Source organism: Heterocephalus glaber, unplaced genomic scaffold, assembly GCF_053883595.1.
Source record: "Heterocephalus glaber isolate CG9 unplaced genomic scaffold, H.glaber_assembly_v1.0 deba00001594, whole genome shotgun sequence".
Classification (NCBI taxonomy): Eukaryota; Metazoa; Chordata; class Mammalia; order Rodentia; family Bathyergidae; genus Heterocephalus; species Heterocephalus glaber.
The window spans coordinates 8,953,296-8,967,093 of NW_028258369.1; the positions used below are offsets into that span (position 1 = coordinate 8,953,296).

General features: G+C 32.2%; 1 protein-coding gene across 12 annotated transcripts in view; it reads right to left on the reverse strand.

The window, feature by feature from the left end:
- The window catches only part of Cnksr2 (connector enhancer of kinase suppressor of Ras 2), a 272,194-nt gene that overhangs the window by 185,293 nt on the left and 73,103 nt on the right, over positions 1-13,798 (reverse strand). For all 12 annotated transcript variants that reach the window (XM_021245320.2, XM_004866183.3, XM_021245322.2 and 9 more), the window contains exon 4: positions 13,143-13,230. In XM_021245320.2, the coding sequence (XP_021100979.1) occupies positions 13,143-13,230 (88 nt within the window). The remainder of the gene's footprint in view (positions 1-13,142; positions 13,231-13,798) is intronic.

A 13,798-nucleotide genomic window follows, 5' to 3' on the forward strand; every position in this document is an offset into this window, starting at 1 on the left:
CATGATTCTTGTCATTATCTGGAGAAGAGCAAAAGCAAAATTTATTTTGTAAAATGAAAACAAACACTCTACTTTTCTTATTAGTTTTGAGTTATTCTGTAGTGCCTTCTACATTTTAAAAGTTTCTAACAACTTTTCCAAAAGAAAAAGTATATTCCACTTTTAATAACAAGCAAGAATAATCCTCACCCATTTACTACTGATTCTGATTAATTTACAGGTTTCTGCCTTACAATATCCCAGGTTGAGTACTGATAGATGACAAAACTATTTCACCATGATATGTTCTTTCATGCATACATACAGCCATGTGCTAGAATTGTACTAATAAAACTTTTGGGGATGACAGAAATGTTTTATGTCTGTGCTGTCCAATTTGACAGCCATTAGACAAAGTGACTATTAAAGCAAATGAAATGTGTTTAGTGCAAATAACAAACTAAATCGGCAATTTTACTTAATTTAGATTTGTATTTCAATAGCTACATCAGCTAATGGTTTTTGTTAGATAGCAATGGAGGTCTACAGAAATATAGTATGGTCCATCTAACAGTTACAAAGTAGGAAGTTATTTAACTACAATTTCAGACAAGTAACAGTGAAGAAAACATGATGAGGCTTAGTTCCCAAGTATTCACTAAATGTGTCTCTTATTATTCTTTCAGTAAGCAGAAAGTTCCTGTCCATTATGACATCTACAGTACAATGAAACCATTCTCTCTGTATGATAATAAATGGAAAAGGAGTCCACACTACCCATCACAGAGATTTGTGGACAGAAAGGAAAGCAGTGCCAGGGGAAAATGATTAGCAATGCACAGAAGATAAAAGTCCAAACTAAATTTAGATTCATCAAAGACCAAAATCTGACTGTTCTGAGTGCAAAGAAGAATATTCATGGTGAATAGGCAGGTGTTGGCATTCTCCTGAAATGTATTACCAAAATTCTGTAATTGAGCCCTAATTTTATCCTTAAATATTGGAAAACAAGACAAAAGTACAATTGTTCTCCAAGTACTTCCTTTGCATCTTCCTTCACCATTTTGATCAACTCAATGATCACAAAATTATTATTACTCTTGCCATCATTGATTTGAGAAAGAGGATGTCTAACTATTGCAATTTTTTTTTTTTGGTACTGGGGATCGAACTCAGGACCTTACGCTTGTGAGGCAGGCAGTGGAACCACTGAGCTAAATACCCGGCCCTATCTATTGCAATTTTAAAATGACCAATTATTGTAGGAATTACTCATCATTTACATCAGGTTTAACAGGATTATGAGTTATAACAGAAAAGAACAAGAAACAAAGAATGGGAAGAGAATGTGGATATGCATGACCCTAGTGGCCACCTATTCCTATTTGTCCTTCTAAAAAGACACAGGCACAGAGAAGGTAAAGATTCACTCCTTTAGACAGTTACTGGGCAATAAAACTGTACATATGTGTGTATTTTAAATGCCTTGTCCTATATATTATAGCACACTTCAGAACACTCCATACTCCTTTTCCCCCATTTTTATTACTACAGGTTTGCAGTACATAATGATTACATTCCTCGCAGGGAGTTGGTACATGTACATAAAATATCTTAATACTTTTTATCATCTCCTTCTCTTCCTCTATCCCCATCTACTGGTTCCCCTCCCTTTTGTAAAAGACGTATCTACCTATTTTCTATATTTTATTTTGCTCTTTATATTTTGAGTTTCTCATTAAAGAGAAACCACGCAATATTTAAGCTTATGTGTCTGATTTATTTCACTTAACATTATGATCTCAAGGTGCATCTATTTTACAAATGACTTAAGTTTATCCTTCTTTATGATAGAGTGCTACCCTGGTGTGTGTAAGTACCACATTTTCTTTACCAATTCATGTGTTGATGGACATATATATACGCCACATCCAAGATTTAGCTATTATAAACCATGCTGCTATAAACATGGGTATGCATCGGAAGATTCCTAGAAAGGGAATAGCTAAGTCAAATGGAATTTCTATTTTTTGTTTTGTCATTGTTTCTCAGCCTTTTGGTTAAGATCAAGTGTAGTTTCCTGAGGACTCTCCATACTGATTTCCATGATGGTTGTACTAATTCACATTCCTACCAACAATGTAGGAGGATTGATCTTTTCCCACAGCTCCACCAGTATTTGTTATTATTTGATTTCTTGATGACAGCCATTCCTTCTGGAGTAACATGTAATCTCAATGTTGTTTTAATTTGCCTTCCTCTAATGAGAGATAATCTGACTAAGGGGTAAGCTTAACTCTTTTCTAGGATAGATATAAATAATAAATTTCTTTCTTCTACTGTCTGTAATGCTTCTGGTTTCTACCATGGTTAGTTGTATTCTATACCGTATGACAGACCCAATGAATTCTTTTCCTACCAGACAACTATAATTAGCAGATAAAAAAATAGCTATGCTTATACCTACCTCATAGAGTTGCCTTCAGCATTATGGTAACAACTCTGCTTCTCTATAAATATCAAGTACTATGGAAATGTTTTGTAAATTACAACACATGAAAATGCTGTTATTATCATCACCCAGACTATAGTAACATTATAGTAACAACTTCATCACCCAGACTAGATGAAGGTGGATAAAATTAGATGATTTCTATAGTTCCTTTCAACTTAACAATGGCCTTGATTTCATAATTCTGTAGTTGGGTGTCTTCACACCCACAACTGCAATAACTCCCCCCACTACATACAATAATATACTCTATATTTACATACATTACAGATTATTACCTTTGAAATAGATTATCATTGCTATAATATATTAATATCATCAGATATTAAGGAAGGATATTTTAAAAACATAATGTCTCTTACCTAACAACAACATAGTAGTGAACTATTCTATTGTGGAGATAACATTTTTTGATCCCCTACTTCTTATCAAAGCATTATGCCAAGCCACATATTATTTCGTTCAGTAATATAGATAAAAATATGCAAAGACCACTTAAAAGACACAATGATAAAATTCAACCAAATAAAATTCTACAGGGAAGAAGATACAAAGAGCAAAATATAAGAGGAGGAAAATGGCATAAATGTGTATATAACGTAAATTAGTAGCCACAGGCAACAAAGGGAAGAATAAAAAAGTGAGACAGTATCATCCTAAGGAGTTACTACACAACAAAAGAAAATCATCAAAAGAATGGAAAGAGAGAATATTTGCAAACCTTATATCCAATAAAGTATTAATATATAAAATATGTAAGCAACCTACAACTCGATAGCAAGCAAAAACTAACTCAAAAATGGTTAAAGAAACTGAATAGATATTCCTTTTTCAAAGAAGATATACAAATATTCAATAGATACATTAAAATTGCACAACATCACTAGTTATCAGGGAAATGAAAATCAAAACTAAAATGATATGATTACACACCTATTAGAATGTCAATTATCAAAAAGTCAGAAAATATTGAGTACTGATAAAGATGTAAAGAAAAAGGAACCCTTGTATTTTTTTGGTGGGAATGTAAATTGGTACAGTCATTATGAAAAGTAGTATGAAACTGCATCACAAAATTTAAAATAAAAATACCATATGATCCAGTAATCCCACTTCTGTGTAAATATGCAAAGAAAATAAAATGACTAGCTCAGAGAGATATATACACTCTTATGTTCTTTGCAACACTATTCACATATACAAACAAAAGAACCTAAGTGTCTCACAATTGGTAAATGTGTAAAAATCCTATGATGCATCCAGATACACACACAGGAATACTGTTTATTCTTAAAAGGGAAGGAAATCTTGCTAGTTGTGATAACATGGATGAACTTGGGAGATATTATGCTAAGTGAAATCAGCCAGACACAGACAGATAAATAGTGCACAATCTTACTTATACATGGAATCTGAGAAACAAAGTTAGACTAATAGTAACAAAATAGAATGATGATAATCAGAGGTAGGGGGTGGGAGAAAGATATTGGTCAAAGGATGCAAACTTTCATTACATGATGACTAACCATTTTGAAGACCTAATGTATAGCATAATGAATATTGTCAATAAAAATGTATTACACACTTGAAATGTGCTAAAGGAGTAGTTTACACCACACAACACACAAACATAACTGTGTGTGGTGATGTGTATTTTTTTTTTTTTTTCGGTACCGGGGATCGAACTCGGGTCCTTGTGCTTGCATAGCAGGCGTCGAAACCACTGAGCTAAATCCCCTGCCCTGGTGAGGTATATTTTAATTAGCTTGTTTGTTGTAATCACTTCAGTGTACACATACATCAAAACAATTATACATTTTTATTTGTCAAGTATACTTCATTAAAGTTGGCAAAATACATTGGTAGCTGTAAAAAGACACATAAGCAGAGTGTCAAGGAAGCAAATAAGACCACCTATGTAAGTAGTCACATTGTTTGAAAATTTTCAAACTCAATCTTTACTGATTAATATTTAAACATTTCCCACATAATTTAATTTCATCTCTTTCTTCGTGTCCAAATTAACAATACTACTGTCCTCAAAATGCCAGTATAATGCTATGCCAAAGATTCATTGCTGTGACAGACTATACTATGACTTCCAAACATGCCCTGCCTTTTTCATAAGAAAAAAAGTAAAAGTAAAATTTCTAGGGACACTGTAGTCATTCATAGGCACATACTTTGTTGGGGTTTTTTAGTAATAAACTGTGAGCATGCATAATGTATTTCATTTCCATACAGAAGCTTTTAGAAACACTACATGGCTCACCATGTTCTCTTTTCGCTCTGCCATGATGACCAGCAAGGTTCTAAAAGAGACTAGCCTTTCACCTTGGCCTTTGAAGAGAACATGTACAGTACAGAGCTATAGCAACTCAGGATGGATATGTATTGTGATCACTGGACACAAGTGCTATTAAAAGCCACTAATATTTTCAAGTTGTTACTATAATATAATCTAGTTTACCTTGAATGATAAAATCCTCCACCAAATACAAGGAAGAAACAAGACAGTCATGCATATGAAGATGTATTCAATGCAGAGGTTAATTCCCAAAACTATTTCATCATTTTCCCAGCTGTTTCACATGTACAATTTCACTCCTCACACATTGTAATTCACAATAAACCTCAGATTACATTCTGCTATTTTCATGTAAATCTAGTCTTTTCCTATCTTGTATTTATAGATGCCATAAAGCATTTTGTTAATTTCAAAATAGTCATACCTATTAAATTTTATATAGCCCCTTTAAAATTAATTTAAATATTCTGAGGAACAGGGTTTATGTAGATGATGTGGTATGATGGAAGGGCTAAAAAGGAGAGCAGAAGAATACAGGGAAGAAAACATTTCAATTCTAAAAGGCAGTTGTGAACCCTTTTGGAAATTAGAACAGGAAAACATTTATGTAAATAGTTTAGGTGGGAAGAAACAAGTTAGTGAGATATTTTGTGAGGTGAGGAGGGAGATGGAAAACAATGAGACATTGAAAAGGAAATTAATAGTTAATGGTATTTGTATTTGTTGAAATTCACTATGGAAGACATTTTAAAAAGCATTATGAAAACTTTGGCACTGCACTTAAATAGGAACTAGATACACAAGAAAATACAGAACCAGAACCAATAAAGATATCTAATTGAAACTTTTGACTTTTCCCTTAGGCTTTCTATGACTTCCACTCTAATCGGTGTTGCACTGTTCAATGACACTATATTCTATATTCACTTATGGCTCAGATTACTAAATTTGATATGAGATCAAAATTGAACTTTAAAGCTACAGATGCATTCTAAATGATACTAAGAAATGAACATATGGGTTGATTTGGGGAGGGTGGAAAGTAGACTGAACAATAATGGAGAGCTTTTCTAGCTCCAAACTGAGACTCAGCTCTGAGCCTCTAGTCCTCTCCATAGTAATTCCTGTCCCTTCACTCCTCAACTCACTAGGGAGGAAATAAGTGCTGTGCACATTGCTTTCTCTTAATTTATCTCCCTGCAGGTGCAAGGACTATTAGCAAAAACAATAGGAAGAAGCAACCTTAAAGTAAAATGAACTATTTTTGCATTTGTAATAATCGTAATATACATGGATTCCAATAACTTTGAAAAATTAGTGTTTCCTGTTTAATTCCCTTTCACATCTTTGTCAGTATTTCAGTGAGTTACAGTAGCCAAATTAAAATTTCCGTAATCATTTTGGGTGAATTTTTAAGGGCAAAATGAATTATTTCATTTTTTAAACAAACATATATTTGCTAGGCACTAGATAGAGACAGATACATGAAGCCTTCTCTTGCTTTGACCAAATCTGTAACAGCAAATCTCTTTAAAAATGGATTAACATTACTTTGGGTTTGATTAATTTTTAAAAAGAGTAATTATGGTATATAACAAAGAGAAGCATACTAAAAAATCTCTCCTGAAATTTATTTTATTACTTAAGAGGGTCATAATTGACTAATGTACTTTTCTACGTATGTTGCCTTACACGTAACAAAGGAATAATGGTAAAAGTTTTTTCTTAGGATCTTTGTGAGAAAATTATAAAAAGCCTTTTGAAAAATGAACTGCATGATAAGATAATGACAAAAATACAATAATGCAGGAATAGAAAGGTAATGAAAGTATAAGGCACAATAAGAAATAATATTTTGAGAACATGATAAGGTACAATTATAAAAATAAGCAAGTACAAACTATATAAGCTAGCAATTACACTCTTTAGTATATACTTAAATGTAGGTATATACCCAAATGACCGTGGTCAGGAGAATAAATAATCATATTTGGGTACAGCACACAATGCAATTCTGTATGAAGTGAAAATTAACAGTCTATAGCTACAGCATAAAAACCAATGAACTTAAAAATAAGTTTTAAAAAAGTAAGATGCAGATTGATAACATTTTTATGAACCTCAAAGACAAGCATAATTAAATGATATTTTTAGAGAAGAATACGAACAATTTTAAGAAGAATGAAAGGATAAACACTCCGAGAAAAGCCAGGCAGATGATATGCAGAGGAACTCAATAGTAATGAAAACAACATTGGTAATGTTCTAGTTATTAAATCAGAAGACAGATTCATACGTATTTATTATATTCTATCTATCTATGCATCCACACATACACACACATATATGCATTCTTTGGAATGTATAAAATATTACTTAAAATCTCAAGTGTAATACAGTGAAGAAGGCAGATGTCTGAGAAATAGTACCATGTTATTTATTTACTATCTAAAATAACTTGACTGACATAAAACACCCATCTATTTTCCTGTTATTATCAATGGTGATACTATCTACATTCTTAAGTGTTTGGCAGGATGATTCAGATGGTTTATAAAACCACCCTATGAAAATAGTTTATTTCAGCATTTATTTTTATATAGCACACATTAAATCTTTAACTTTTTGCTCACCGCCAGGCCAGTGTCAAAAAGATGGAATAATAATTACTGAACCTCAATGTTTGAAATCATTCTTTGGTATAGTCTTAGCATGACATGATTTAATAACTCACGTATTTATTTTGAACCTTCAGAAAATATGAAGCTATGAATAACTAGGTATTTTTAAAATAACATAAATGAAGATTTCATGTGATGTATGTTTTTCTGATTATAACCTTCTTGTTAAGCATAGGCCTTTGAGAAGATACAGGTATACACATGTAACATATCTAACTCTTGATCCACTATATTAAGATCATATAGAAAATCTATCAGTTTTGCTCCTTCCTGGTTAAAACATCTGAAAGAAACTTAAAGAGCAAACTATAACTAAACTAAAAGCATTAGTTTAAATACAAAGTGAAAAAACAGAATTGACTTTCATACTGCCTTCAGTGAGTATGGTAAGTAATATAATTCATATTGTTTAAAAATTATACATAAGGTTTGTCCTGGTTTTTTTTTATCTGAAATGCCCCAGTTTCAATCCCAAGAGCTCTAATTCAATTTTCAGGTCACCTGGAACGTCTGATTCAGGAAAGCTTAAACACTACCCTGAATACATAGTAAAAGTAGTATTTAGAGTTGTGTTTGAGATGACTGTAAGACTATTCTGGCTGGGTTTTTCATATGCTTTCACGCTTACTATATGAAGCAAAGAATATATACCCTGCCTTCTTCAACACAATTATGTTCCTACTTTAAATTTTTACAAGTACTTAATGACTGCTTGGTGTTAATATAGCATTTAAAACACATTCTGTATGACTCTCACACAACAGTCTTTCACCTTTACATGCTCTGAATTTTCCACATTTGTGTATGTGAGTAGGAATGGCAAGTTCACAGGTGATCAAAATTAATTTCTGTGTTACATTTGAACATGGATGCTTCAAAACATATTTCAGAATATTAATATACAATAATCAATTTGCATTAAAATATAAAGAACATCCTAATGTAAACCAAGACTTTTAAAAAAATCACCCACTTTATAAATAGATCTTTTTCCATTGTTATACAATATCAAAAATAGGCAGAGCATCATTCCTTTAAAATTTTTGTAGAGCAAGAATGTAGCTAAATTTGGTATTTTAGAAAACACCAAATGGAGAAAAAAATCTCTGTACATTTGTCTTTAAAAATAAAGTTTTTACTTTTTCTTTAATCAAGTCTCTATTCCTCATGCATTTTATAAATACTGCTTTCTTTTTAGTCTTTTACTTCATTTTTTTCCCTTAAATTCTTTTATTGGTACATTTTAGGTATACAATACGTTTACATTTATCACTGGGTGCTTGAACCTATACATGATGTATCTTGGTTCTTATATTTTCCCCATTACCTGTGCGCCCTTCACCCCCTCCACCCTTCCCTATTTACAAAGACTTGGTTTCCATTTTTTCCTTTTAATTTTACTTCATATTTTTGAACCCTTTTTAATTACACCTAATTTAATTCTCACAACAACTTTGAGGAAGATGTGATTATTTGTTTATAGATGAAGCAATCAGTGACATGGTTTGTCCAATGTGAAATGATCATGAAGAAACAGGGGTAAGTCTCAAGTCTCCCAAGATGCACTGTCTCCAATCCTGTTCCCTGCTCTAAATAGTCTAAGCTTCAACAAAACTTTACCTTTCACACTGACACTTTTTGTGCTCATTTCTTAACTAGTGACAATCTAATTCATCATTTTTCTGTCTGAAGAGAATATAAAAATGGTACAGTAGAATAATTTTAGGTTATGCTGATACCCATTAAGACAGGCATCATGGCAATTATTTCAGTGCTGACAAGAAGTGCGTGGGTACCTGTCTCTCTTTTCTGATTCAGTTGCTGACAGTGCTTTAAATGAAGCTTCAGTTCTTTGTGAGAATTCTTTCCATTTATGATTTTTAAATCAGTTTTTCTTTTTTCTCAAAAGTGTTTTCGTAACCAGTTTTATGTGGGGAGAAAAGTGCTAGGGAACAACTCTTTTTAGGAGAACTTCAATTACCTTTTTTTGATCCCCTTTCCCTCCCCTCTCTCCCCACTCCCTCTACCTCTTGATTCCTTCCCATTGGAGAAAGATCCATCTCTCTCCTTCCTATTTCCTATCTTTTATTTTGCTCTTTATAATTCAAATTTCTCAAAAAAAAAGAAACCATGCAATATTTAAGCTATGTGTCTGACTTATTCCACTTAACATTATGGTCTCGAGGTAGATGAAAAAAGGAATTAAGATGTGTTATGTATTATGTACCAACTCCATACAAGAACTATAAATATTATGTACTGCAAACACGTACTAATAAAAAAATTAAAAACTTCAAATATAATGATCTGAACACATCACACTTGGAATAAGTAAATTATTATAGTAGATTAAATAAATTTCTTTAAATGTAAGTTTTTAAAAGAAATTGACTTTTTCTAATTTTAGCATTATTTTAAATGTAAGTGACCAGTATCAACAAACACTTTCCACTTACTCCATAGTACTACCACTTTATATTAAAAAGGGAAATGAAGTCATTTGTAACAGTTTATTTTTAGATATTGATCACCTCATTTTGCTGCAAAGGGAATCAAAATAATTAAAGTTGAGCCAAAATAATTTGAAGCACAGCGTATTTCGAAGCATAACTATCACAACTGTTCAGATGAGATTTCTTGAAAGCTTGGTAATAAATGCATGCCCTAGATATGTTTTTAAAATAGCAAAACTTAAAGCTATTACTGCCTTATAATAAGATTCCTAAAAAGAATGTTGAGCCAAATAGTGCAGCTATTGAAAGGTCCTGTTGAAAACATAAACACTTATCTGATGGCAATATGAGAATGGGATATATTTTCTATAAAGTTGTCAATACCAGACATTCACACATTCTGGAAAGAAGCAAAAATTGAATCATTTATTAGTTAGATGGTAGGTTCTTAAAATTGCAGAATGCGTGGGTTGGTCACATCTGACACAAACTGCTCTTCCATCTCTCCATATGTCTCCACAGAAGAACGTAATTCACTGAAATTTCAACCATTCTTTTCAATACAACAGTTAGTAGTGACAAAGACATGCTCTGCAATCTGTGGGTTCTAAAGAAAACTCTCCATTTATTATCTCTCTATATAAAAATTAAACAAAAGGTTAACTTTTTTCAAGATTACTTTTTGGCAAAAAAAATTAGGCATGTATGAGTTAAGTAACAACAAATCATCTGACATTCTCCTTCCGGATTTCTAAAAAAGCTTACTGTGGTTGCCATTTAAAGTTCCAGTCTTGCTGTATAAGGTAAAAAAGTGTTGGCCCACTACTCAAAAGTAAACCTTAAACTCATCATCCAGTTCCAGATGTTTCGGGCACACAAAAAATAAAAATCATCCTATGTCATACATGTACATACTTGAAGTTATTTTCAAAGTTGACATATCGATTGCTTTCAATAACAATGAGTTTTTCATGTACAAAAATTGAAAGTAATGAACTTTTGGGCCGGAGATTTAGCTCAGTGGTTTTGCCGCCTGCTGCGCAAGCGCAAGGACCCAAGTTTGATGCCCGGTAGAAAAAAAAAAAAAAAAAGAAAGAAAGTAATGAACTTTTAATTCTTCCACTTAGTTCCACAGTATCTCAACTGTCCTGAGTCTGATATAAATGAAAAAGCTTAAATAAAACAATATGGTTATCATAGATTTTATCATATAACCCTAAGTATTAATACTTGTGCTATAATTATTGCATCTATATAGATTGCCTCTGAACACATATCCAACATTAAGATGCTAGGGATGATTACAGTATAAAAACTACATAATAACTGTGCTTTATACCAGAGAATTTCTCTCATATTAAAAGAGAGCAACATAAAAATCTGTATTCACATCCCAAATCTTTGGTTAAGTTTAATGCCTTCAAATTAAATAAAGCTTTTAAAAAACAGATTTCCAAAGACATGCTACTGATAATTTGGAGAAAGAAAAATTATCCATAAATTTTATTATTGCTTTTACCTCTGTGCTCTACAACCATATATGAGCATCAGAGCCAATTTGAAAACTACTAAACAAGTTCCTGAGTGCTACTCACAAAACATTTTAAGTAGGTACCAAGAATGTGAATTTCTAATAAGTTTCCATGTGATGACAATGTTGCTCTTCACACTGGACTACCTTTGCCCTAGGACATAGGTCAGTAAATTCATGGACAAACTTTGGCCTGCTGTCTATTTTTACAATTAAAAAATTTTTTTTTTTTCAGAACCAGGGATTGAACTCAGGACCTTGTGTTTGCCAGGCAGGTGCTGGCGCCACTGAGCTAAACCTCTGGTCCCTATAACTCAAATTTTATTGAAACATTCATTCATTTAGCCCTATCTATAGTTGCTTTTATGCTACAAGAGGTGAGTAGTTCGAACAGATACCATATATACAGCCTACAAAACCTTACGTATTTACTGTAAAGTATTACTTTACAGAATATATTTGCTAACCTTTGCTCTCAAATGCTGTTCTTCTCAAGAGCTACTCTTCTCGCTGCTAACCAGTTGAGATCTTTGAAATTCCGAAAAGAAATTTATTCATATCAAGTATGAAACAACTAGACTGTTAGGATACTTCAAAGCTGATAAAATATTCACCATCTTCATAAATGGTCTGTTTGACTAAGAACGATGAGTTGCCAAGATATAACTCTGATGAATGTCTGATGTGTTTCACATCTAAGTCATAAATGTACTCCAGACTATAATGAAAAAAAATCTGACAATCTGTCATTTCAGATACATGGTGCAAACAGTCCAACAAAAATATACTGAAGGAATTAAGTTTATTATTAATAAAATTTCTTATTTGAGAAAATATAGGAAATATAAGAACTTACAAATCCCAGGTAATGAAGCACAGGAAGCAGAAGAATAAATTACCACTTTCCCTAACTCATCTGATAATTGTCACATCATTATATGCTATCTTCTGCTATCCCTATTTTTGAATCATTGGATAATAGCAACCTGAGGAAGAAGCAGCACTAATAGGTTGACATCAGACTTACAGGGAGTGGTGGCAGCAGGCCTCAAGATCTTTCAGATACATTTTGTTATTAGATTTCAATAAAATTTTGCAGCATATCTACTAGGCAATTCACTTCAGTGTCTACCATTTCTTCTTGTCTCACACCCGATTTGATCCAAACATTTATATTAGGTGCTAGACCCCTGAAGACATTTGATGTTGGGATCCCTGGCTTAGAAAATGTTCAAAGTAAGAATATCAGTTCAGTTAATTAGATAATTCCTAAAAGCTATTATGCATATTTGTTCATGGAGACATACATAAGTGAAACTAATAGCCTTAGAGCAAAAATCTGAGATTGTTATCTGAAAGGGGTAATTTAGTTTGGTAAAACACAATATAGTTTAGTCATCCCCACTGAAAGTGTGAGACTAATACTCATTATGACCATATTAAATGATTTATTTAGAAGTTTGGGTTCCTTTTATAACTTCTGGTAAATAAAATCACAATTTACTGAGCCATATGCATAGTCTTCCAACAAATAATTACATATTTGGTCTCCTTAGAGCACTGTCTTTGAATAAGAAACTTCAAAACTAGTATCTTATAACTCGGTAAAAATAATACTTCTCAGTGTGAAAATGAAACAGCTAGCAAATTAAATGAATGAAAGTTTGCAAGCTAATACCTGTTGCACGATTGTTGTTAATTCCAAGCAGAGCTGTATAACATTATTCCTTGTAACTGAATAGTCCGTCACAGCAGCAAAAGGTGACCTACAAAGGGAAAATTATAATAATAAGCAGTTGTTTTTGAAGAGTACTAAAATGCAATAGCATGAGAGAGGATTCTGAATAATATGAAATAAATTGTCCTAAAGCTTACATATGGATAAAAATGACATTTAGGACTTAAAAACTCAGAGAAATTTTGGAAAAGAATTAAATTCTAGAAGCATAATATTTGCTTTCTCATATTTACAAGTAATTTCACCTTTCAATGCTTCATTATATCTAAAATAACAAAAATGCTTTAGGCAAAACAATATTTTAGCTTATTTTCAAAGGAAGCTAAGAATTTACAGAATCTACTTGAAATATTCACAATTAAGAGCTAGTAATAACCGTTAATACCAAAGGCTTACTATCTGCTAGTTACTGTTAAAAATGCCATACAAAATAACATAATCTTCACAACTACTATGAAACAGGAACTCTTATCATTTTATAGACGAAGAAATGAAGGTAGAAAAAAGTTAAGTGACTTATCTAAGGTTATACAATTAGTAAGTGGTAGAGATGATGTTCAAACTCAGGAAGGCTGACTTCAGTCTCACACTCCCAC